The following is a 27,878-nucleotide window of genomic DNA, read 5'->3' on the forward strand; positions in this document are numbered from 1 at the left end:
TATATATATCAGAGATCTCTCAACACATTTGTTCTTCAATTTTCCTCTGACTACTGGGGGGGAAATCTATAGCACAATCCCATCAAGGTGATCATTCCTTTCTTATTTTGAATTTCAAGCCATATATTTTCACTGGGCAAGATTTTTCAGAGACATCTTCACTAGTTACAGCAGTAATGTTCTCCTTATTCAAAAATGCCACTCACCCTCCTCTTTTGCCTTTCTATCCATCTACTCATTATCCCCATCATCTTCTATCTTGCTTTTCTTCTTCCCTGGTTTACAATCAACAATCTGCCTAACATTTTTCCTCTTTCTCTCGGAGCTCCACCTATCTGCTCATTCCACACTCTGTTGGGAGCATAAATACTGTTTTCTTCAATGCGACCAGTTCTGAAGAATCATCTTTGGACTCGAAGCGTTAACACTGTTCTTCTCTCATCAGATGCTGCCAGCCCTGCTGACTGTCTCCAGCAATTTCTGTTTTGTTCCAGTCTTCAGCTAATTCAATTCACTCCACATGATATCAGTAAACAGTTGGAAGCATTGATACTGCAAAGGCTATGAGCCCTAAAAACGTTCCAGCGATAGACTTGTGCTCCAGAACTTGCCGCTCTCCTCGCTAAAAACTCTTCCAGTACAGTTGCAACACTGGCATCTACCCAACCATGTGGAAAATTGCAAACCACAGAACAAATCCAACCCGGCCAATTACCGCCCCATCAGCCTCCTCTCGACCATCAGTAAAGTGATGGAAGGTGTCAGTAACAGTGCTATCAAGCAGCACCTGCTCAGCAATAACCTGCTCAGTGATGCTTAGTTTAGGTTCCGCCAGGGCCACTCAGCTCCTGGCCTCATTACAGCCTTGGTTCAAACATGGACAAAAGCGCTGAATTCCAGTGGTCAGAAGACCACTTTCTGTGTCTGCATTTGACCGAATGTGACAGCAAGAAGTACTGGGGAAACAGGAATCAAGGGGACTGTCTGCTGATTTGGAGTCATACCTGGCACACAGGAAGATGCTCGTGGTTGGTGGAGGTCAGTTATCCAGGTTGGGCTGACAGGTGGCAAATAACATCTGTGCCACCGATGAGCCAGGCAATGACCATCTCCAACAATGTGGAAATGCCGGTGTTGGACCGGGGTGGAAAAAGTCAGAAGTCACACGATATCAGGTTATATTCCAACAAGCTTATTTAAAATAACAAGCTTTCAGAGCACTGCTCCTTTGTCAGGTGAAGGGACAGCGCTATGAAAGCTTGTGATTTGAAATAAACTGGTTGGACGATAACCTGGTGCTGTGTGACTTCTGACCATCTCCAACAAGACAGAATTAAACCACCACCCTTTAGCATTCAATGGTGATATCATCATTGAATCCACCACTATCAAAATCCTAGGGTTACCAGTGGCCAGGAACTGAACTATGCTAGCCGTACAAGTAGAGTGGCCACAAAAGCAGGTCAGAGGCTAGGAATTCTGCAGCGAGTAACTCACCTCCTGACTCCCTGAAGCCTATCCACTATCTTTTAGAACATAGAACATAGAACATAGAAAAGTACAGCACAGTACAGGCCCTTCGGCCCACGATGTTGTGCCGTGGAATAATCCTAATCCAAAAATAAAATAACCTAACCTACATTCCCCTCAATTCACTGCTGTCCATATGCATGTCCAGCAGTCGCTTAAATGTCACTAATGACTCCGCTTCCACGACTACCACTGGCAAACTATTCCGTGCGCTCACAACTCTCTGGGTGAAGAACCTCCCTCTGACATCTCCTCTACACCTTCCTCCTAACACCTTAAAACTATGACCTCTCATGGCAGTCAATCCTGCCCTGGGGAAAAGTCTCTGGCTATCAACTCTATCCATGCCTCTCATTACCTTGTACACCTCGATCAGGTCACCTCTCTTCCTCCTTCTCTCCAGAGAGAAAAGTCCGAGCTCAGTCAACCTCTCCTCGTAAGACAAGCCCTCCAGTCCAGGCAGCATCCTGGTAAACCTCCTTCGTACCCTCTCCAAAGCCTCCACATCTTTCCTATAATAGGGCGACCAGAACTGGACACAATATTCCAAGTGTGGCCTCACCAGGGTTTTGTAGAGCTGCGGCATAACTTTGCAGCTCTTAAACTCGATCCCCCTGTTAATGAAAGCCAGAACACCATATGCTTTCTTCACAACCTTGTCCACCTGGGTGGCAACTTTGAGGGAGCTATGCACTTGAACACCAAGATCCTGCTGTTCCTCCACAGTGCCGAGAATCCTGCCTTTAATCCTATATTCAGCATTTAAGTTCGATCTTCCAAAATGCATCACTTCGCATTTATCCAGGTTGAACTCCATCTGCCATTTCTCAGCCCAGCTCTGCATTCTGTCAATGTCTCGCTGAAGCCTGTAATAGCCCTCGATACTATCAACGGCACCTCCAACCTTTGTGTCATCAGCAAACATACTAACGCACCCCTCAGCCTCCTCATCCAAGCCATTTATAAAAACTACAAAGAGCAGAGGCCCAAGAACAGAGCCCTGCGGGACACCACTCAGCATTGACTTCCAGGCAGAATACTTACCATCTACAACCACTCTCTGCCTCCTGTCAGCCAACAGGATAAAGATTCACACGATAAAGATATCGCTGACTAGGCAGCATTGATTGCCCATTCCTAATTGTCCAGAGGGCAGTTCACAGTCAACCACATTTGTTGTGGACCTGGAGTCACATGTAGGCCAGACCAGGTAAGGACAGCAGTTTCCTTACCTAAAGGGCATTAGTGAACCAGATTTTTTTTTCTGACTAAGACAATGACAAAGGATTCATGGTCATCATTAGACTCTCAATTCCAGATATTTTCATTCAGTTCAAATTCCACCACTGCCATGCTAAGATTCGAACCCAGGTCCCCAGAATGTTGCCTGGGTCTCTGGATTAACAGCCCAGCAATAATACCACAAGGCCATCTACGAAGCACAAGTCAGGCATGTGACAGACCACTCCCCATTTACCTGGCGGTACGGCTCCAACACTCAAGAAGCTGAACACCATCCAGGACAAAGCAGCCGCTTGACTGGCAACACATCCACAAGCATCCCACTCCCTCCACCACTGATCAGTACAAGATGCACTGCAGAAATTCACCAAGGCCCCTCAGAGAACACCTCTGAAACTGACAACCATTAGCATCTTGAAGGACAAGGACAGCAGATACATGGGAACACCACCCCCTGCAAAGTTCCCCTCCAAGCTACTCACTGTCCTGACTTGGAAATAGATTGCTGTTCATTCACTGTCACTGGGTCAAAATCCTGGAAATCATGCCTGAACAGCACTGCAGGTCTACCTGCAGCATGTGGGCTGTGGTACTTCAAGAGAACTGCTCACCACCACCTTCTCAGGGGTATCTATTGACGGATAATTAATGCTGGTCCAGTCAGTGACACCCACGTCCCCATTCATGAATGAATGAATAAAATAAAACAAAACATTAAAAAAAATCACACACACCTTTGTAAAAACAAACCAAAGACTTTTCAGGATCATCGGCAACAGTATAGTCTGGCGCTGGTACAAAGTTACACGACTGATAAAATGCTAAGATTCTATCACCAGTTATATTAATTGCTACATCAAATGTAGTACTTTTGGACGAGTCAATGTCTGGGCCAGTCTAACCACGAGAAACCTACATAAAAATAATTCACATGGCCATCACCATTACAGCTGGTGCAGAGCAAATGTTTCCTGGCAACCAATATAGTGGTTTTGAAGATAATTTTCCACAGCTTTGAGCCCTGCACTTGCAGCTTCCAATGGAAAATGTGTACAGGCTGAAAGGACTGTTCAGGATATGAACAATGAATAATTAAACAAAACAAAATGAGTTTTGGTTTTGTTTTGCTAATGTAGCTTATACATTTGTACAAGTATTTCATATCAATTTTGTTGCTTGGCTTCTCTTCAGTTTCCCTCTTTAGAGGGCTGTACCATCATCATCCTTTGCTTTGTACAGCTTCTGAGACAAGGTGATTTTCCAAAACAAGCTCACCGAAGGCTTTTTCCAGTCTCCAAGATTAAATTTTATAAATACTACACTATCCTGCACAGTACTATTACACATCGCAGAGGTGTCAGCCAGTGCTCAGGAGTAGTACCATCTCAGATCTGAAGTTGGGGGTTCTACCATCTTGAGGCACTCAACTGAAGAAGGTGGGACAGTTGGAGGCACTGTCCTTCAGCTCAGACATTTAACCAAGCAACCTTCTACCCTTACATGGTGCTATTCCTGAGAGAAGGAAGTGGCTTGTCCCCCACTATCTGAGCAATATCTGTTATACAGCCATCACCTAAAGCAAAACTACTCACCCATTGTTTTTGTGGCATGTCAGGGTAGGCAAAACAGTTTCTTTATTTCCTACGTTACAACAGTGACTACACTTCAACGGTCAGACCTCGATTCAAAACTTCCAAAGGGCCTGAACTTCGCTGTATCAATGCAATTCTTCCTTTTCTTTCCTATTTCAATCATATGAGGCAGAATTTACCAAGTAGCAGAGGTTTCCTGCTCTACCAACCAAGAATGGGCGGAGAAAGAGTGCTCCCTGATCCCAGCTGCTCCTCAATCTTGTAACTCTTGGAGGAAATTTTATTCCTCCAAATTGCCTGGTAAAGTGGGTCCACAAGGGAGGTATCATACTCCACCCTGCCCCTTCTGAAACACTGGCAGGACAACCTGTCGCTGACTTTCTCCAACCAGTCTCAAAATTGAGGCCATGCAGGATGTGAACCTTAACTGGTCATTTATTGGCCACTTGAAAAAGACTCAGTTGTGCAGAGTGTGAACAAGCTATGCTGGGTAAAATAGTCAAACATAAGTGGGTGGATGGCCCTGACCCTAAGCCGGCAGTGACCCGAAAAACTCTGCCCTCACTGTCATTGTCATTTTTTTTCTTGTAGGATCGAATCTGTTGGGTCTCTTTGGAAATGTCTTCTTCTATTTCCTACTCTTCAATAACTTTCATTACTGGCCACTGTTCAGTGACAGATTATCTGTAACCAAATTTAAAATTTGGTTTTAAGAGATCGTAAGGAACAGCCTATCGGCTACTCAGAAAGCAAAGTAATTCACGCTGACGTCAGAGGACAAACCAAGAACTTTCCTGGTGCCTGACATATCCTCCATAATCCCGATTCATCGAGGTCATTAATTAAATTCACAATGGGGCCTCTACAGAAATAAGAGATGAAGTTCCAGGTAACAGTATGAACAAGTTCTCCAAACGGCAGCAGTGTGATTATCAATAGTGTATGCAGACTTTCTATTTCAACACACAGCAGATATTGACAAGCAGCTGTAGTGGCTGTCCCTGGAATAGACTAAGGGCTTCGGTTTAATCAATTAATAACTCTTTCTAAAGCTGTTTCCATAAATATCTTCAGAAGACTGACAGATCCAACAGAGCTCTATGATATTTTGGAAGGCGGGTGGGGGGGGGAGAAGTGTGCCACAAAGAAAGCTAACTTCCTCCATTTCTGTTAAAATGATCTGCTTTCAAGTAAACAGAGACAAGAAATAGAGATAACAAGGTGTGGAGCTGGACGAACACAACAGGCCGCACAGCAGAGGTGCAGGAAAGCTGACGTTTCAGGTCTGGACTCGGCTTCAGAAATAGGGGAGGGGAAGGGGATTCTGAAAGGATTTGGGGACGGCGGGGGAGAGGGGGATGGATAAAGAAGCAGATAGGTGGAGAGGAGACAGATAGGTCAAAGAGGCAGGGATGGAGCCAGTAAAAGGTGAGTGTAGGTGGGGAGGTAAGGAGGAGATAGGTCAGTCCACGGCAAGAAATAGGTTGTTCCCTGGACTGTTTCAGAAGAAGTACTTCTGAAAAAGCTGGGTATGTGTGGCAACTCCTCTAAAACTGAAGCACAAAAGCTTGATAAATTAGCACAGAACATTGATGACTACAAGCTGGCTAAGATGATAATTCAGTCCAGGAATTTTTGTGTGCTCCACAATCAGAGTCAGTTAATCAAAGATAACACGCGGCATCAGCATTACACATGCTGACTCATCGAGGCCTCAAATCCATCTGAGATTCTTCTAATGAGTATTAATCCACCTAAAAAGGAATCAGCGTATCGCGAAAGAAAAATAAATACAGAAATATCTGCGGATGCTGGAAATCAGAAACAAGAACAGAAATTGCTGGAAAAGCTCAGCAGGTCTGCGAGTATCTCTTGAGAGAAATCAGAGTTAAAATGTTTCGGGTCCAGTGACCCTTCCTCAGACCTGGCGTATTGAGAAAACATTTTCTGCACCAGGGAAAGATCTGCAAACAGCGATGCATGCACCAACTGCTATTCATGGGTAGCTGTAGAAGGAAGGGAGAGGAGTATTTCTCTCCTTCATTTATTCTAAGTATTAGTTTTAAAATAGGTACTTGTAAGACAAGCTAAATTCCTCAGCAAGGATATAAACTTTCCATTTCACGGTATCAAATATAACAACAACTTGCATTTATCTCGCACCTTTCATTTAGCACAATGTCCCAAGGCACAGCATTTTGTCATTATTAACTAAAATTTAGGCATGTCAGGAAATGCTGGGGCAGACATGAAAAGTTTGATCTGAAAGGTGAGCTTTAATGGGTGTCTCTAAGCAGAGTTAGAGAGGTGGAGAGGTGAGCAAATGAACTTCAAAGCTAAAGGCATCAATCGTGGGATGAATAACCTTGGGGATATTTAAGAGGGTAGACACCTTCGAAGGCAGCAAAGGTTGAAGTGGATGAGGTGAGGCCATAAAGAGACCTGACAACAAGGATGAGAATTAAAACAAAAGATATTGCTTAACTTGGAGCCACTGCTGATCAGTGGATATAAAGACGGGTGAACGAGACATGCCAAATTGTGAATGGTCTCAAGTTTATCATGGGAAGGATATGGGAGGCTGATAAAAAAAAAAGTTACCACCAGACTGGATTATTTCAAAAGAAATGGATGAGGAATTCAGCAACAGTTGAGAATGAGGCAGACAGTGAGGAGATGTTTCGAGTTGGAAATATGAGGTCTCACTGTTGATATGAATTCAGAATCTCATTTGTGGCAGATTTGTAAGACATGCTTTGGGGAATCAGGAGGTGGGTTACAAGCTGCCCTATTCCTAGTCTGCTATTGTAACCACTGTGTTTATATGGCAAGTCCATTTCAGTTTCTGATCAATGACAACCCCCAGCATCTTGATAGTGGGGGATTCAGTGTTGGCAAAGCCACTGAATGTCATGGGACGACCATTAAATTGTCTGTTATTGGACATGGTCATAGCCTGGCATTTGTGTGACATGAATGTTACTTGCCACTTGTCAGCCCAAGCCCGGACAGAGTCCAGATCTTGTTGTATTTGAACACAGACTGCTTTAGCATCCAAGTTGTCGCAAATGGTGCTGAACATTGTGTAGTCATTGGTAAACGTCCACACTTCTGGCTTAACTATGGAGGGAAGATCTTTGATGAAGCAGCTGAAGATGGCTGGCCCAAGACAATATTATGAGGAATCCCTGCAGGGATTTCCTGGAGCTAAGACAGACTGACCCCCAACAACCACAACAATTTTCCTGTGTATCAAGTATGTCTCCAAGCCATGGAGAGTTTATTCCAATTCCTGCTGACTCCAGTTTTGCTAGGTCTCCTTAAATGAGCTTTGATGTCGAGGGTGGTTGCTGATAATTCTGCTCTAGTAAAATCCTAAAAAAACTGCATTAGGCTGGTCAAACATGACTTCCCCTTCATATATCAATGTTGACACAGTCTAAACAGATTACATTCTGTATATCCAGTAATCAAACTTGATAATAGTTTCTCCTTTTCTCCCTGTTACTGACGTCAGGCGAACAGTCTAGTTCTCTCTTGCTTGTATGGGAAAAGAGAGAAAAAGTAAGCAAGAGTGGCAGCGAGCGAGAGGAAGATCAGAGCAAGCAAGAGCACAAAAGCAAGTGTGTGCATGTGAGAAAGAGAGAAAAAGAAAGAGAGCCTGCAAGAGACAGCCCAAGGAAAAAAAAAGTATAAGAGACTGAATTTGAGAGGGAGAGAGAGGTAGGTGAGGGGAAAAAAACAAGAGAGAGACGGAGAGAAAAAGGAGAAGAAAACCAAACAAGTAACCCCACCTCTTCCTCCGGTACATTGATGACTGTATCGGCGCCGCCTCTTGCTCCCCAGAGGAGCTCGAACAGTTCATCCACTTCACCAACACCTTCCACCCCAACCTTCAGTTCACCTGGGCCATCTCCAGCACATCCCTCACCTTCCTGGACCTCTCAGTCTCCATCTCAGGCAACCAGCTTGTAACTGATGTCCATTTCAAGCCCACCGACTCCCACAGCTACCTAGAATACACCTCCTCCCACCCACCCTCCTGCAAAAATTCCATCCCCTATTCCCAATTCCTCCGCCTCCGCCGCATCTGCTCCCACGATAAGACATTCCACTCCCGCACATCCCAGATGTCCAAGTTCTTTAAGGACCGCAACTTCCCCCCACGGTGATTGAGAACGCCCTTGACCGCGTCTCCCGCATTTCCCGCGACACATCCCTCACACCCCGCCCCCGCCACAACCGCCCCAAGAGGATCCCCCTCGTTCTCACACACCACCCTACCAACCTCCGGATACAACGCATTATCCTCCGACACTTCCGGCATTTACAATCCGACCCCACCACCCAAGACATTTTTCCATCCCCTCCCCTGTCTGCTTTCCGGAGAGACCACTCTCTCCGTGACTCCCTTGTTCGCTCCACACTGCCCTCCAACCCCACCACACCCGGCACCTTCCCCTGCAACCGCAGGAAATGCTACACTTGTCCCCACACCTCCTCCCTCACCCCCATCCCAGGCCCCAAGATGACATTCCACATTAAGCAGAGGTTCACCTGCACATCTGCCAATGTGGTATACTGCATCCACTGTACCCGGTGCGGCTTCCTCTACATTGGAGAAACCAAGCGGAGGCTTGGGGACCGCTTTGCAGAACACCTCCGCTCAGTTCGCAACAAACAACTGCACCTCCCAGTCGCAAACCATTTCCACTCCCCCTCCCATTCTCTTGATGACATGTCCATCATGGGCCTCCTGCACTGCCACAATGATGCCACCCGAAGGTTGCAGGAACAGCAACTCATATTCCGCCTGGGAACCCTGCAGCCATATGGTATCAATGTGGACTTCACCAGTTTCAAAATCTCCCCTTCCCCCACTGCATCCCTAAACCAGCCCAGTTCATCCCCTCCCCCCACTGCACCACACAACCAGCCCAGCTCTTCCCCCCCACCCACTGCATCCCAAAACCAGTCCAACCTGTCTCTGCCTCCCTAACCGGTTCTTCCTCTCACCCATCCCTTCCTCCCACCCCAAGCCGCACCCCCAGCTACCTACTAACCTCATCCCACCTCCTTGACCTGTCCGTCTTCCCTGGACTGACCTATCCCCTCCCTACCTCCCCACCTATACTCTCTCCACCTATCTTCTTTACTCTCCATCTTCGGTCTGCCTCCCCCTCTCTCCCTATTTATTCCAGTTCCCTCCCCCCATCCCCCTCTCTGATGAAGGGTCTAGGCCCGAAACGTCAGCTTTTGTGCTCCTGAGATGCTGTTCGGCCTGCTGTGTTCATCCAGCCTCACATTTTATTATCAAGTAATAGTTAGAAAGGATGAAATAATTTGTTATTCAGCTTTGGCCTCAAATGATCAAGCACAGAGTCACCACTGGACTAACAAATAAAAAAGTGTATCAATCAAATCTGGCAGAATATTTAGGGAACTGTTTTATGTATCATATAAATTGTGCCTTCCATGTCGGACAGCTGTGCGTCACCACATACAGCAAGCCAAGCTTTACCTTAATAATGTATCTGTCAAAATCTGCTTCTGTTCTGCAAGGTCACAACAATGTTGGCTTTAAATTCTGAAGCAATACTGGGACAATGTTTCAGCAAAGAAAATGTTTCCCAAAGCCAGTGCCAGAAGATTAACGAAAGCACAATTGGCTCATTGGTTATTTATGGATCTCAAACCGACTTCTACAGAGACTTGGATCTTTCTAATTCAGCACACAATGTGCCCATTAAAGTAACAGGTAATATTAATGCAGAAAAATAAAAAATGTATTTCCATACATAGGTGTCACAAGGACGACCATAATCATGCTTCAGAGATAATATCAAGCTACAAAAATAGTCAATGAATTACAATGCCCCCTCACATATTAACCCTGGAGTATTTGCAATGGTTGAATGAGTTTAGACAATTATATGCTACTTAAGGAGGTACCTAACTTCAAACGTGACCTCATGATCCAATGAGTGCCGTAGTGATGTGGTTAGTTTATTCCTGATATTCTGGCCAGGGCTGGTAAAATCCACATTCTTAACACTACTCTGTTAAAAAATATTCTCCTGAATTGCAGGTTGAATTATGCCGAGCCCAATCACTTGGACCTGGATTTGAACTTGGATCTCAAGAAACAATATCCAGTGTTCAACAAACTATGGGGGTGGCACGGTGGCTCAGTGGTTAGCACAGCTGCCTCACAGTGCCAGGGACCCGGGTTCAATTCCAGCCTTGGGGGACTGTCTGTGTGGAGTTTGCACATTTTCCCAGTGTCTGCGTGGGTTTCTCCGGGTGCTCTGGTTTCCTCCCTCAGGCCAAAGACATGCAGGTTAGGTGGATTGGCTAAAATTGCCCAGAGTGTTCAGGGGTCTGTAGATTAGGTGGCTTATAGCGGGGGGATGGGTCTGGGTGGGATGCTTCAACGGTCGGTGTGGACTTGTTGGGCCGATGGGCCTGTTTCCACACTTTAGGGATTCTATGAAACTAAATGTGCTATGGTGGAACTCGCTATCCAACCCATTCCCAAGAGCTGCTAGACAACTGATCAAGGAGCAAACAGAGTGAAGAAAGTAAGTAAGGGATGTACCTTCATAAGAATGCTGCGTTCCTTCACTGGAGCGGTCAGACATTCCACCAATTGCACAAATTCCCTCTTTTTTGTTGATGGCTTTCCTAAATGTTTTGCTGATCTCCTTATCTTTGAGTTCTTGGAAAACCTGGAACATCACAAAACAAAATGTCAGTGATTTGTGTGGTCGTCTTTCAATTCTGCAGACCGTATTCACCGCTCACGACACATCACTCTACGTCAGGGAGACCAAACACTGACTAGATGGCTGCTTTACAGAACATCGCCATTCAGCCTGCGAGCATGACCCCATGATTCCTGTTTCCTGTCTTCATATTCTTCACCTTGGCCTTGTACTGACCTCTCCCTGTCCCTCTTCTAATGCACTGTCACAATTACATTCAGCATAAGACTGAGGTACATCATCTTAGCTGACTATTACAGCCTTCCATACTCTTTTTTAATTCATTCATGGGATGTGGGTGTCGCTGGCTAGGCAGCATTAATTGCCCATCCCTAACTGTCCAGAGGGCAGTTTCAAGTCAACCACATTGCTGTGGGTCTGGAGTCACATGCAGGCCAGACCAGGTAAGGATGGCAGTTTCCTTCCCTAAAGGACATTAGTGAACCAGATGGGTTTTTCTTGACAAATCGACAATGGATTCACATTAGATCTTTAATTCCAGAGACTTAGTGATTTCAAATTCCACCATCCGCCGTAGTGAGATTCTAACCTGGGTTCCCGGAACATTATCTGTGTCTCTGGATAACACCACTAGGCCATTGCCTCCCCTGAAATTTAACAATTCCTGACTGCAATCTCTGTACATTTTGATTCTTTAACATGGTTTCGCTCAGTTTTAAACTACTTCCTCTCATTTAGCTTTCGATGGCAGCCATCATTAGACCCCTTCTAAGGGCATCTTGTGTTTCCTGACTGTCCCATTATTGCTCCTGTGGCCCCATAACACCAAACCTTTGTTACTTCATCTCTTTTGTGCTCTACTCTATCATAGACCTTTCATTCTGTTCTGGATTTCTTTTCACTAACAGAATCAATGACATTCTTAACTTTTCCCAGTTCTGAAAATCTTATTGACCTGAAGCATTATCTCTGCTTTACTCTCCACAGATGCTGTATAGTACAGTATTTCCAAGCTTTCTCATTTTATTACAGTCACCAGTGAAGGTGAGAAATGGTTAGTCTGTTACAGTGTAAACAATATTCCTCAAAAAGTAATAGATGCATTTCAATGAAATGTAATACACAGCATGGGAGAAGGACTGATTACTTTTGTGAACCTGCCAATCAAGGTCCTTGGATTTCTTTGAAATCATCAGGTAAACTGTTTTTTTCTTTGAATATTTTACGTCATCTGATTTAGAATGCTGTCTACTGAAACAGCTGTGAAGGAATTTATCATTTTGTCAAAACGTGAGCAGAGTTATCAGAGCAGATTGAATGTGGTTGCATCTGATACTTCCTTGTTGAGATCGAAGCTCTTGATGAAAAGAATTCTTTTCAACTCTTCAATTGCAGACCATCAACCAGGTAGGAGATCTACTCAAGGAAAAGCTGCATAGTTGCAATAATCATTTAGCATACATGATGGTAGAAGTATTGACTTGAAGTACACTCTTCACTGGCTTCCTATTTGTCACACTACTTCCTGTGTCAAGAGGTAGTCATGCCTTGGTGTCACAAGTTTGATGTTCCCATCAATCTTAGTGCAAAACCCGGGTACAACTATATATATTTCTTGTGATCACGTTCACCAGATAACATACACTATTCCAAACTGCATCTCCCAGTTCTGCTGCTCTTCAAAGCATGTTGCAGGTCGATTAGCATGTTCAATACAAGTAAATGTTTTCTTTTGCTATTTTAACTTGATTTTAATGTAATTTCAAAATTTGTTTCCTTCGTTCTTGGCAATCCAACAGAAAGTGCTACCTCATCCTGTGACATTTCTCCTCGATTTTCTTTGTGCTTTGGCAAAACTGAACTCCCCTGTTCTACAAAACCAGCTAACCACCAGGCACAGCAAAGAAACAGCCATAACTGAAAAGAAAGATCTGTGTCACATTGAACAGCAGTTAACAAGCTACAGGCAATGGGAGCAGCAACACAGGAATAGGGGAGGACAGCACATCGAGAACATCAAAGAATCCCTACAGTGTGGAAACAGGCCCTTCAGCCCTACAAGCCCACAGCGCACCTTAGAGCATCCCACCCGGACCCTTCTCCTGTAACCTGCACATCCCTGGATACTACAGGCAATTTAGCATGGCCAATCCACCCTCGCTTGCACATCTTTGGACTGTGGGAGGAAACCGGAGCACTCTGAGGAAACCCACGCAGAGACGGGGAGGATTTGCAAACTCCACACAGACAGTCGCCCGCGGCTGGAATCAAACCCGGGTCCCTGGTGCTGTGAGGCTGCAGTGCTAACCACTGAGCCACTGCGCCACTCCAATATTTGGAGCAATAGTCCTGAGGAGCTTGTAATATTTAAAGTCAGGGGCTGAGTTAGCTCAGTTGGTTTGGTGGCTGGTTTACAAATGCAGAGCGAGGTGTTCAATTCCCACATCGGCTGAAGTTGCCATAACAGACTCTCCTTCTCAACCTCTCCCCTCACCTGAGGCATGGTAACCCTCAGGTTAAACCACCTCCAGCAGCCATATGGTGCGGTAGGACTATGGTAACATTACCTTTTTAATACTTACAGTAAACACTGTGGCTTATTCACTTAATTTCAGAACCAGAATTCTCCCCAATTGTCACAAAAGCCAGGATCTGGGCTATGATCTCTATTTGGCTTAAGAGGTGCAGATGCTTTTGTTATTTTAAACATGAAGACAATCCAAGGGACAAGAGCTAAAGGATCTAAAATCTCATTTTTGGCAGTAGCTGGAATTGCTGCATTATCAATTACTCAGGAGCCTCTCAGAACTTTAGTCGCTCGAAAGAGAAGAAAAATCAGCAAGAGGGGACAGTCAAACCAAACAGCTGGTTTTAAAAGATAGTACAATGACCAACATGGGGGAAAATTGTGAACTACATGAAGCTTAGAAGATTCAAAAGGTAAGTGAACCAAATATGAGACATTGCAATAACAGAATAGACAGAAAAATGTTACAGGGAGAAGATTTATAAGCATGACTTTGCAAATATTAAAACATAAATCTTTCAGTACGTCCATCACACTCCAGCTATTACTTTTCACAATTAATAATGAAACCAATTCATCTCCAATTTAACTTCAAAAGACATTCTAGATATCACAAAGCAATATGTACGCCAGACTTTTTTGGCCCTTCCCTGCTTCCTCAAAACACTGCATGTTTTGATTTATCAACAGCAATGTTACACTGGATCAGTGAGCTGAATTTCTTAAAACATGCACGTTTAAGACCAATGAAGACTGATACTTCAAGTTTGCAGGTTTTTAAAATGATTTAACAAGAGTATATTGCGTTGTAAACAATGGAAAACACATGATGTAATATGGGAGGAACAAAGTGTACCTCAGAGTAAGAAACCAAATATTTTAACCCTTTGTCCTAACTACAATAATCTATTTACATAATTCAGAGCAAGTATGCCAACCAGAATATTTGTTCCCTCCTGAAGATAAAGGACGAAAGATCAAAGGGAAGTAGAAGAAAGAGTCCCAATTTTTAATCTTAACATTTCTTTTGTGAGTGGGTTGTTAACTTTCTTTGCATTTTACTGCAAAGTGCCACAACAGCAAATGTTTATAGATAAGAAACCAATCTCATTGTTTTGCCAGCTTATCTGTGACTAACTGAAAGGAAGTCATACAGAAAGCAGAGATGGTGGAAACTGCCGATGCTGGAGAATCTGAGATAACATGGTGTGAAGCTAGATGAACACAACAGGCCAAGCAGCAACAGAAGAGGAGGAAAGCTGACCTTTTTTCTGAAGAAGGGTCCAGACCCAAAACGTCAGCTTTCCTGCTCCTCTGATGCTGCTTAGCCTGCTGTGTTCATCCAGCTCTACACCTTGTTATACAGAAAACAGATTGCATTTGGGCTAAATGGAAGGAACAAAAACAAAGTTTCTGGAAAAGCTCAGCAGGTCTGGCAGCATCTATGAAGGAGAAAACAAAGTTAGCATTTTGGGTCTGGTGACCCTTCCTCAGAACCATGTCCTTTTGGAGCTCCATATTGTCCAGGTGTTCTGAGGAAGGGTCACCAGACCCAAAACATTAACTCTTTTCTCCTCCACTGATGCGCCAGACCTGCTGAGCTTCTTCAGCAACTTTGTTTTTGTTCCTGATTCACAGCATCCGCAGTTCTTTTGGTTTTTAAATGGGAGGAGCTTCAGTTCTGGAAGTTGCACATGTACTCAAGTATTTTAGCACAAATACTCATTGTATCTCAGAAGTTATAAACAGGTTAAAGCTCCTTGAATATTTGGTCAATGATGTGGCTTGGTTTTCTTTCAGTTGTTCAAAACTTGAGCATTACGTTAAAAAAAGAGAGAGATTATGTCAAAGCTTCTAATCCTGCATTCATCAGGGCAGTTTGCAAGAGTACCAATGCACAAGGAAAACAACTCTCATATCACATGGGAGAAGGGTACTGGCCAGTTAGGAAGTGGACACTGATTGGTGATGGCACTACCATGGTGAATGCACCAGTTAATGATGAATGACAGTTATCTGATAAGCATTACATTTTAAGCAGGGAAGCTTAACTGACTGAAAGAACTACGCACTGGCTGTCAGCTATTTTGTTGAGTTTGAACAGGCACAGAATTTATACATTTTCTATCTCTCTGCAAAGTTCTCGGTCCTCTATAACAACACATGCAATTTCCAATATGAGTAAGTGTGGCACATTGCTAGTCCAGTGGACAATCCTAAATTGATCATGTAATTCTTCAAAGACTTGGTATGATTGAGCAAATGTTGTCAAACTGCAGAATCATATCAACTGTCAAACAGTGTGTTTTGAGATTTGCAAGCATGGGATAGTTCGGGACTTTGTTATAAACAGCTAGAAGGACATGTTACTGTTTTCCCTTTACATTGGTATTTCTTGTGAATTGCTGTTGTAAAGTTGGGTAGATTATTTGTGGATTGGGAGCCAGGATGTTAGAATTTGGAGTTTATAAAATGCTGGGGGGTAGGGGAGGGAGCATGATGCATTGCCTAGACAGAAAAAGCACAAAGATTAGAGAGACTTAAAAAGGGATGTCTTGAGCAGCAGATTGAAAGTTTGCAAGTACACAAAGAGCACCCAAATTGAAGCATCTGTATCAAAAGGCTATATAGTTGGTAAGCCAAAAACAGCATCTGTACCAATACAACAAGTTTTTGAACATTACCATCAGTTTGAACCAGGCACTTACCACAGCAGAAACCAATTAAATTGAAATCGGATGGTTTTGACAGACAGGACTATCCTATTATAAGAAATTGGCGTGTCATCAAGGGTATAAAAGAAGGGGGAAGTTGGGAAAACAGGACAGCTAACTGTCATCTGCTCGCAATAACAGCTCTCAGCTCTTGGAGAAAACATCATCTAAAGAATAAAGGTACCCATGGCACAATTGGAAAAATGGATGGAGAAGGCACAAAAACATTCCAGAAGACACTTAACCTGGCTGTAATTCCGAGACTAAATTCTACTTTTTATTTTTAAGTTTTCTATGTGGTACTTTCATTTATTGGAACAGCATACCGTTAGAATCTTGTTTTATTCAGGAGTAATCAATAGTTAGAAGGGGTTTATTCAGTTTGTTAATAGTTCAGTTAATTTGTTCAATGTAAGAGTTAGATAAATAAATTGTTACTTGTTGATTGTAAAGTGAGTATCAGGGATTTGTTTTATTTAACCACTAGAAGTTGCTGAAAGGCAGGTTACACCACTTTTCACACTCCTTTTACAGATTATAGGGCAAGGTGCTCCTCTTTTGGGTGTTTCAGTTCTGGTTTTCAGAGAGGGTGGTGGGGGGTCAATCCCCACTTTATAACAACTGCCCTGACGGTAACGTAAAGGCGGAGTCACAGTAGTCAGACCAGGCCATTTGTCTTTTTTTCAATAACATGGTTGAACCAAAACTACACTTCCACCACCATCACCTCCAAACCAAGCAACATCCTCACATGGAACTATAAGGCGTTAATCATTCCCAGGCACTAGATAAAAGTCATGGAATCCCTTCCTAATGGTGCTCTAGATGTGACAACACCAGTTGGACTGCAAGGGCTGAAGTCAACAGTTTCATTCCTTTTCTCAGATTCTACTCGCTGATGGTCTCTTCCACTTGCAAAAGCAACTGCTTTCTTTAAGTAACCTTTACTCAGTCCTCAGTCTTTCCTCAAGGCCAATTGGCAAGGTGAAAAGGAGCCAGCTCAGGTACAGCTATGCTGTAGAAACTGTTCAGCAGTTGGGAAGCTTTGTAGTTGGAACATGGCATGATACAAGGTAAAGGAAAAATTAAAGAGCATTCCTGAAATCTCTCCTGTGAGCCAGCCTGTAGAACAAAGTAAACAGGGAGCCTAAAAGAATCAAATTCAAACTTAAACTTAAACCCAATGCAATCAGTAGAATTTAGAGATGACAACAAGAGAAGAGAAGCATAACTTAAGAGGATATCAGATCAAGATGCAGTTTAACTAACTTTTCACCCAGAAGAATCTAAAGTAGAAGTAGTAATCAATAATGCACAGGGGCCATTTCACTTAGTTTAAAGTACAAATGTAGCTCTTCGTCAGTTGCTCCAGCAGTACAATTGGGAGTTGCATAGAAACCAGTACAGCTTTGGAAATGTACAACAAGAATAATGAACAAAAACAGAGATCTGTACAAGGTAGAAGACAAATGCAAAATTCACTCACCGAGACAAATTCTTCAAAACTGATCTTTCCATCCCTGTTGTGGTCTCCCACATTAAGGATTTGTTCCACGATTTCACGCACCTTGTACCCAGGTAGAGGAAGGTTTGCCTCTTTAAAGAGATCTTGGAGCTCGTAATCACTGACGTAGCCAGAATTGTCAAGGTCTTTTGAAAAGAAAATCCTCAGGTTTATGCAGTCTGCATCACAACAGCCAATAATGTTGTACACACAATATTCATCCAGTGATCAAGTGTTTGACTGACGCACACGCACGCACACACACCTTAGAATCTATTTTTCTGAACTTGCTTTTTGCCAAGGGTGTGTTTATGGCATGTTACTATATCGGAATAGTTATTGTTTAACCATTAAACCATCTATTATTCTGTTAAGTTCACCAATTTTTTCTTGTGTTGTATTTTAACCGTAGCGTATGAATAAAGTGTGTTTTGCTTCAAATCCAGCCGTTTGACCAATCAAGTTGTATCCAGACACAACGCCCTCCACTTACCTTTAAAATAAGAAATAGTTAGGGTCTAGACTATCTTCTGAATATATTTTGAGGGGGTTATGTCTGGTCCATAACAGCCATAGAATCATCCTTGACCAAAAAGTGCCACTCTCTCTCCTCTCTTACCTCTCTCTCTGTCCTTCCTATAGCATCCATATCCTGGAACATTGAGCAGCCTGTTCATCCCTGAGCCATGTCTGTGTCATCACTATGATATCCCAACCCTGCCCTAATGAATGGCAAGACCCTGGGAAGTGCTGAGGATCAGAAGGATTAGTGTAAATGTGTACTGGCCCTGAAGGTATCAGGAGAGGTGGATAAAGTGGTTAAAGCGGCATTTGGGATACTTGCCTCTACTAGTCGAGACAGAGTTGAGAGCAGGGATGTGATGCTGGAACCGTATATAAAACTTTGGCTAGGCAAAAGCCAGAATGCTGTGTGAAGTTCTGAAATCCACATTATAGGAGGGATGTGATTGGAGAGGGTACAGAGGAGATTTACCAGGATGTTGCCTGGACTGGAGAGTTTCAGTTTCAATGAGAGATTGGACAGACTGGCATTGTTTTCCTTAGAGCAGAGAAGATTGACAGTGAAAATGATTGAGACGGATAAAATTACAAGGATCTTAGATAGAGTAGACAGGATAGAACTTTTCCTCTAGAAGGAAAGATCAATGACCAAGGTAAGGAATTAAGCTAAGGGGCAGAAGGGAACATCTTTTTCACCCAAAGGATGATGGGAATCTCAAATTCACTGCCTGTAAGAATGGCACAAGCAGAACAACTCCTAACATTGAAGAGGTATTTAGATGTGTACTTGCGATGCCAAAGCAATGAATCAAATGCTGGAAAGAGATCGGACTTGTTAGGTGGTTGTCTTTGACTAGTGCAGAAGCAATGGGCTGAAGGGTTTTTCTGTGCTGTGGATTTCTCCGATTTCCATTTTGAACTAGGCAAGGCAAATCAAACCAAAAACAAAAATTTCTGGAGAAACTTGGCAGGTTTGGCAGCATCTGTTGAGAGAAAGTCGAGTTCATATTTCAAGTCCAAAGATCAATCTTCAGAGAAATCAGACCAGGGTGTCTCTTCACCATTTTTCCTTCTGGGCTGAACTGATATGGGCATGCCTGTTAGACCACCAGTGCACAGTGCACGATGCAACTATGACCAAATAGTTCGAGATCAGGGTGGGTCTGAGCCCCATTGTGGAGGCTACCTGCAGGCAGTGCTGTGTTGGTGAAGCCAAGGCCATCTGTAGGTGAACTGGAAAATTCCAGTCAGCTTCTGTTCTGTGGAATTGGTTTTAGAAAAATTATAACTAGTCAGTTACGCCTCGTCACCATTCTCCCCACCTGACCACCACCCCCCCACCCCTCAGCTCAGTCTTCTCAACATGTCTTCTTGAGGGCAGGAAAATCTGGTTAAGCAACAAGCTGTCCAGTGTCCAAAAGCACAAACTCCCATGCACCTTATCAGTCACAAATCCTGCCCCTCAGCTTTCTCACTGACTACAACAGAAGGTTTTCTTCTGATCTTTCAAATCATGTGCCGGTAATGAAATGTTGATTCAGAGTATTTTTGTTCAAGCAGTTGAGAAGTTAATTACAGTAGCACAGGCACAAACGGCTTTTCTTTCACCAAAATGTAGTGAGCGAGGACATAGCGTCAGTCTCATCACCGGCAGAAATCAGAAACCATACCTATTTTGTTGAAGGCTTCTTTCATTTCCTCCAGATCTTCCCGGGAAATATGAGTTGTGTGGTTGTCCATCTTTAACGAAAGTCAATGGTTTTCTTTATGATTTCAGACCTGATTTGAACACAGGATCCAATGAAATGCCTTTAGTTCTTCAGCAATGGCAAAAATGAAATGCACAACAGAACAAACTGTCCTCAAAAGGAGTGTCTGTTTGTTTAAAATCTTATCATTAAAGTAAGACTCTTACTCATGACTAGGTATTAAGTGATAGTTGACCCTTTCACAACCACAAGAATATTTACTGTTTCAAAACGACTAGATTTCTCCAATTTTTGCTAGAAGTTGGAGGACACTGTCAAACATCCTAATACTATAGTGTAATGCCTTTCTTTGTAATATGTACATGAAAAGCATACTTGTGTCCCTCCCTAAATGTGTTTCACCTCTTCCTTATCTCACCACGTGGGGGATCTGATGGCCTAATATGGGCACATTAACATTCTCCACGCACTTTTAATATATTTCATACAAAGCTGAACATGCTACAAGGAAATGGCAAAAATTTAATGAGGTTTAACTATGACTTTAGATACGGCGAAAGTACTGTTAGCCTTCAAATTAACCTGTTACTTTGAGACATGATTGAAAGTAGAGACGATCAGCACCAAAGATTAATAAAGCACCTGCTAGATCTGTGTGACAATGTCCACGATTGTGGAATCTGACTACATTCTGCCAGAAGTTGTGAAGACTTAAGTTGCAGAACTAGCCATGCCCCTAGCCAAGTTGTTCCAGAACGGTCATAACACTGGCATTTAGCCAACACAGGTGGAACACTGCCCATGCGGTCGGTCCTCAAATACGAGTAAATCCTGATATGTGTCTTGCCTCCAACAGAGTATCTTTACCTGATATTTACATTATCCCTCATACCCATGTCTTGGTTTCTTGTGTTATGTAGCATTGAAAGATCCAACAGATGCTTACATTAATCCAATAACAAATACAAATATTACCATCACTGGCACACTGGGTTGGGCTATTATTTAGCCAGTTATGAAAAGTAGCTTCCAGTAACCAGAGTTAAGCTGGACTCAGACCTTTATATACTCAGCTTATATTCTATAACATAGTGATACCACGAGCATGTCTCTTAAAGGTACACTGAGAAATTAACTGTGAGACATGACTCAACAAATCTAACACAGCCAATTACCATCCTATCAGCCTACTCTCTGTCAACAGACAACTGATGGAAGATGTCATCAACAGCACCTGCTCACTGGTGATAGGCTGGGGTTCACCCAGGCCACTTCAACCTCAGACCTCAATGAAAGCCTGCACCAAACATGCACACATAAGAGAAAAAGAGAACAGAGGGGAGAGTGACAGCCCTTGACATCTAAGCAGCATTTGATGCAGTCTGGCATCAGGCAGTCCTAGTAAACGTGGAGTCAACAGGAATCGGGGGAGACTCTCCACTGCTGAAGTCATACCCGGCACATGAAAAATAGTCGTTTGTGTTACAGGTCAGTCCTCCCTACTCCAGGGCATCTCTGCAGGAGCATCCTAGGCCCAACCCTCTTCAGCTGCTTCATCAATGACCTTCCCTCCATCATAAGGACAGAAGTGGGGATGTTCACTAATGATTGCACAATGTTCAATGCCATTCCCAACTCCTCAGACACTGCAGTAGCCTATGCCCAAAATGCACAAGACCTGGACAATGTTCGGGCTGATGAATGTCAAGTAATATTTGTGGCATACAAGTATCTGACAATGATCATCTCTAACAAGTGAGAATCCAACCACTGTCCCTTGACATTCAATGGCATCACTATAGATCATCCTCCATTATCACATCCTGGGGTTACCACTGGCCAGAAACTCGACTGCACCAGATACATAAATACAGGGGCCTCAACAGCAGGTCAGAGCTGCAACAAATAACACACCTACTGACTTAACAAGACCTGTTCACCATCTACAAATCACAAGTCAGGAATGGCAACTGAATAACACCACTTGCCTGGATAAGTGCAGCTCCAACACTCGGGAAGCTTGACACCACGCAAAACAAAGCAATTCACTTAACTGAGGCCACATCTAATACCTTAAACATACCCTCCCATCACCACTAACAGTGGTGGCACTGTGTATCACAAGATGCACTTCACAAACTCAAAGACTCATCTGACAGCACCTTCCAAAGACACAAACTGCCAAATAGAAGGACAAGGACGGCAAATACATGGGAACACCATGATCTGCAATTTCCCTTCATCCTGGAGTGACAAATATATGGTCATTCCTTCACTGTCACTGGGTCAGAATCCAGGAACTCTCTACTAACAACAGTATCGGTGTTCAAGAAGACAGCACCAGAAAAATAGAGACGAGCAACAAAAATAAAAAAGTGCCCACATCCCATGAATTAATAAAAAGACATTAAACAAAGAGGAAACACTCAGTTTCAGCAAAACCATTTCAAAGGCCTATTTCTGATTCCAGTGAGGAGCCTGAGCAGCTCATTCTGCCTCTCCAAACAATGGCTGGCCTGTTAGCCAGAAAATTATCAGGCCTAGACCGTTTCATTGACCTCAGCCTCAAACAATTCAAAAGGATTGAAAGTCCTCACTGATGTGCATCAATGCTACATTTTCATGGCGGCTGTATTCAACTTGCACTTGTGATTCTACCAAGCAAAGAGGGCCACAGGCATGTAGATACAGTGGCTTAACCTTCCCGAGAAGGATGGGGCTGCGCTGCAGAAGCCCCAGGAACCTTGTTTGGGAGAATGACTCTTTTCAAGTTACAAATTCAACACATTCATAAATAATTAACATTCTCAATCTTTTGACATTAACCTATTTTTCACATCAAACTGTTCAGAGACATGATTACACACTCTGGAGAAAATGGGGCTTAAACCAGGGCCTGCACCTACACAGGCCCCAAACCCCACCTCTTCCTCCGGTACCTTGATGACTGTATTGGCGCCGCCTCTTGCTCCCCAGAGGAGCTCGAACAGTTCATCCACTTCAACACCTTCCACCCCAACCTTCAGTTCACCTGGGCCATCTCCAGCACATCCCTCACCTTCCTGGACCTCTCAGTCTCCATCTCAGGCAACCAGCTTGTAACTGATGTCCATTTCAAGCCCACCGACTCCCACAGCTACCTAGAATACACCTCCTCCCACCCACCCTCCTGCAAAAATTCCATCCCCTATTCCCAATTCCTCCGCCTCCGCCGCATCTGCTCCCACGATAAGACATTCCACTCCCGCACATCCCAGATGTCCAAGTTCTTTAAGGACCGCAACTTCCCCCCCCCCCAGTGATCGAGAACGCCCTTGACCGCGTCTCCCGTATTTCCCGCAACACATCCTCACACCCCGCCCCGCCACAACCGCCCTAAGAGGATACCCCTCGTTCTCACACACCACCCAACCAACCTCCGGATACAACGCATCATCCTCCGACACTTTCGCCATCTACAAACCGACCCCACCACCCAAGACATTTTTCCATCCCCTCCCCTGTCTGCTTTCCGGAGAGACCACTCTCTCCGTGACTCCCTTGTTCGCTCCACACTGCCCTCCAACCCCACCACACCCGGCACCTTCCCCTGCAACCGCAGGAAATGCTACACTTGCCCCCACACCTCCTCCCTCACCCCTATCCCAGGCCCCAAGATGACATTCCACATTAAGCAGAGGTTCACCTGCACATCTGCCAATGTGGTATACTGCATCCACTGTACCCGGCGCGGCTTACTCTACATTGGGGAAACCAAGCGGAGGCTTGGAGACCGCTTTGCAGAACACCTCCGCTCAGTTCGCAACAAACAACTGCACCTCCCAGTCGCAAACCATTTCCACTCCCCCTCCCATTCTCTAGATGACAGGTCCATCATGGGCCTCCTGCACTGCCACAATGATGCCACCCGAAGGTTGCAGGAACAGCAACTCATATTCCGCCTGGGAACCATGCAGCCTAATGGTATCAATGTGGACTTCACCAGTTTCAAAATCTCCCCTTCCCCTACTGCATCCCTAAACCAGCCCAGTTCGTCCCCTCCCCCCACTGCACCACACAAACAGCCCAGCTCTTCCCCGCGCCCCCCCCCCCACCCACTGCATCCCAAAACCAGTCCAACCTGTCTCTGCCTCCCTAACCGGTTCTTCCTCTCACCCATCCCTTCCTCCCACCCCAAGCCGCACCCCCATCTACCTACTAACCTCATCCCACCTCCTTGACCTGTCCGTCTTCCCTGGACTGACCTATCCCCTCCCTACCTCCCCACCGATACTCTCTCCACCTATCTTCTTTTCTCTCCATCTTCGGTCCGCCTCCCCCATCTCCCTATTTATTGCAGAAATCTCACCCCATCCCCCTCTCTGATGAAGGGTCTAGGCCCGAAACGTCAGCTTTTGTGCTCCTGAGATGCTGCTTGGCCTGCTGTGTTCATCCAGCCTCACATTTTATTATCTTAAACCAGGGCCTTCTGGTCTAGGGGCAGGGACACTACCACTGCACACTGGAGGGCCCCTAACATTTACATATATCTAAAATACTGGCATACGTAACGTTTGGCTGACACAGAAACTGACCAATTGTCTTCATAGGAGAAATGGTTTTTTTGCAGAATCTGCATGATCCAAAGCACTCCTTTGTAAAATTATTTGAACTTCTGACTGTTCATTAGGAAATGGCTGAAATGCAAGTTATCAGTTAAGCCACAAAATCTGGTTCGGTTAAGAATAATGCTTAGGCAGCTTCTGTTGTGTTCTTGGTTCTTAAGTGGAGAAGACTTGACCTTGAATTGCTTCAAAACACATGCAAATAGAAAACACAGCAAGATCGTCTCACATGACATCATTCAACAGTGCAATTATGTATTATGTTAAAGCAGCAGTCCTCAAACATTTTCAGACAGCCCCATTAAAAAAAACTTTTTTTCTCATGGCCAGAGTATTTTGTGTTTTTACAATTAATGCTTGGTTCTCATTCTCTCCATTTACAAGTCACTTAATTCCAAAGGGCTGGCTCCTGAAGTCCTGACGTTTGTGTTAATGCAACAGCAGAATCACTGAACTGAATTCCCTCTGAACTTGTAACACTGAATTATGGCAACTATATGATTAGTAGTAAATATAATTAGGAACGACAATCAGAACATCCGCTTCTCATGTAATAGCATAGAGCAAATAGTGATACAGGAAGCGCTGATCAAATGGAAACTGTGACACAAAGACCACAAATTCAGCTTTAAGTAGCACTAGAGCTCTTTTCTGTTCATGGACCTGGCTCCATGCTAATGGGTATATCATTCATCACGTCCACTACACCCAAACACAGCAGTTAACAAGCTTTCAGCCCTCAATAGGTACAGTATTATATCATGTTCCAAAACAGCACAAGCAGAGTTAAGAGGTTACAAAAATCTGTCAGACCCACTGTCTGCTAACAAAAAGACTAATATACTCTCCATGGTATAGCAAAAGTACCAAGATGTCTTAATTGAACAAAAACAACAAAGGGAGGCACTCGAAAGATGCAGTGAGGCAGTTCTGTAGTGGAGGCAGGGTTGGGGTGGGGCAGTCATGAACAGTGGTGTTATGGTCAGGATGGATCTGCTGGTCAGGCAGAGGTAGTTATGACCAAGAGGGAGGACAGCACTGTCCTGTGTCATCTGCAAACTTGGCAACAATGTCCTCAATAAATGAGCGATGAATTCAATTTTTTTTTAGTTAGTTAAAGGGGAAGTACAACGAGATCTGGGTGTTCTTGTACATCAGTCCCATCAATGAAAGCAAGCATGCAGGTACAGCAAGTAGTGAAGAAAGCTAATGGTATGCTGGCCTTCATCACAAGAGGAATTGAGTATAGGAGCAAAGAGGTCCTTCTGCAGCTGTACAGGGCCCTGGTGAGACCGCACCTGGAGTATGGTGTGCAGTTTTGGTCTCCAAATTTGAGGAAGGAAGTTCTTGCTATTGAGGGAGTGCAGCGTAGTTTCACAAGGTCAATTCCCAGAATGGCGGGACTGTCATATGTTGAAAGATTGGAGCAACTGGGCTTGTATACGCTCGAGTTTAGAAGGATGAGAGGGGATCTGATTGAGATGTATAAGATTATTAAGGGATTGGACACTCTGGAGGCAGGAAGCATGTTTCCGCTGATGGGTGAGTCCAGATCCAGAGGACACAGTTTAAAAATAAAGCGTAGGCCATTTAGAACAGACTTGAGGAAAAACTTCTTCACCCAGAGAGTGGTGGATATATGGAATGCTCTGCCCCAGAAGGCAGTGGAGGCCAAGTCTCTGGATACTTCCAAGAAAGAGATGGATAGAGCTCTTAAAGATAGTGGAATCAAGGGTTATGGGGATAAGGCAGGAACAGGATACTGATTGCAGATGATCAGCCATGATCATAATGAATGGTGGTGCTGGCTCGAAGGGCTGAATGGCCTACTCCTGCACCTATTCTCTAGTTTCCTTCCCTAAAGGCCATTAGTGAACCAGATGGGATTTTCTGACAATCAACAATGGATTCATGGTCTTCATTACACTCAATTCCAGATATTTATTAAATTCAAGTTCCATCACCTGCCGTGCTGGGATTCAAACCCAGGTCCCCAGAATGTTATCTGGGCCTCTGGGTTAACAGTCCAGCAACAATGCCACGAGACCATCTCCTTCCGTACAATGCTTTCCCAAACTGCTCTAGTCCCATTTACCTGTGTTTTTGGTCTATAGCCCTGCAAAACACCCCTAACCATGTACCTGTACAAACGTCTTTTAAAATGTTGTAACTGTACATCATTAGCCCATACAGAGAACTGTTTTTTTTTATTGAGACAGCCATCTGAAAGTTTATTAGCTATATTTACTGAAGTGACATCTCAGACTTACTCAGACAGCACAGAGAAAGACTATTCAGACAATTGTCTTTTTGCTGATCAACAAAGATCTGACTAATAATCCCATTTTCCAGCACTTGGTCCATGTTCTTGGAAGCTATGACAATCCAAGTGAATATCTAAATATATCTCAAACGTTAACTCAACCACCCTTTCAAGCAGTGAACTCCAAACTCCAACCACCCTCAGTGATAAAAAAATTCTCAACAATCCTCTTCACCTTTTACCTTCTGTATTAATTAAATCTGTGGCCCTGGGTTATTGGGCCTTCTATTAGTGGAAGAAATACTTTCTGACTCGTGCCCCTCAATCTTATACACTTTTATCAACCTTTCAATGCTCCAAGGGAAAAAAGACTCCAGCTTATCCAATTTTTCCTCTTAGCTCAGACCCTCCAGGCCAGGCAACATCCTAGTAACTCTCCTCTACACTAGAGTGTAATCACATCGAACACTCAGTACCAGCAGTGTGTACTACCTACAAGATAGTCACCAAGGGCATTCACTTAGACTCCTTAGACAGTTGCTTCCAAATCCATGACCACTTCCATCTAGAAGGACAAGGGTAGCAGATATATGGGAATTCTACCACCTCCAAATCCCCCTCCAGGCCACTCACCATCCAGGCTTGCCACTCGTCCAAAGTCGTTGGGTCAAAATCCTGGAATTCTCTCCCAAATAGCACCGTGAGTCAACCCACAGCAGGTGGACTGCAGTGACTGATAAAGCAGCTCACCACCTCCTCAAGGGACAACTGGGGATGGGCAAGAAATACTGGACCAGCCAGCTACACCGTGTCCCACAGGTCAATTAAAGATCGTTCCTATGATGTGGTGACCAGAACATCTCAATACTCCAGCCTGTTGGGCTAATACAACTTGTTGCACTATAAAACTTGGTGTCCTGTGGCTTCTGACTTCCCAATACTCCAG

The 27,878-nt window shown here is 44.1% G+C and overlaps 1 protein-coding gene across 5 annotated transcripts in view; it reads right to left on the reverse strand.

Moving 5' to 3' along the window:
* LOC125457882 (plastin-1-like) overlaps positions 1-27,878 on the reverse strand; it is a 160,740-nt gene that overhangs the window by 62,632 nt on the left and 70,230 nt on the right. For 4 of the 5 annotated variants that reach the window (XM_048542612.2, XM_048542616.2, XM_048542613.2 and 1 more), the window contains exons 2-4: positions 20,027-20,135; positions 17,817-17,980; positions 10,963-11,092 (exon numbers count right to left, since the gene is read on the reverse strand). In XM_048542612.2, coding sequence (XP_048398569.1) covers positions 10,963-11,092; positions 17,817-17,980; positions 20,027-20,096 — 364 coding nt within the window. In that variant the 5' untranslated portion in view covers positions 20,097-20,135. Of the gene's footprint in view, positions 1-10,962; positions 11,093-17,816; positions 17,981-20,026; positions 20,136-20,271; positions 20,393-27,878 lie in introns of those variants that run through there. The other variant, XM_048542614.2, reaches the window with a different exon arrangement.

Source organism: Stegostoma tigrinum, chromosome 14 (genome assembly GCF_030684315.1).
Source record: "Stegostoma tigrinum isolate sSteTig4 chromosome 14, sSteTig4.hap1, whole genome shotgun sequence".
Taxonomy (NCBI): domain Eukaryota; kingdom Metazoa; phylum Chordata; class Chondrichthyes; order Orectolobiformes; family Stegostomatidae; genus Stegostoma; species Stegostoma tigrinum.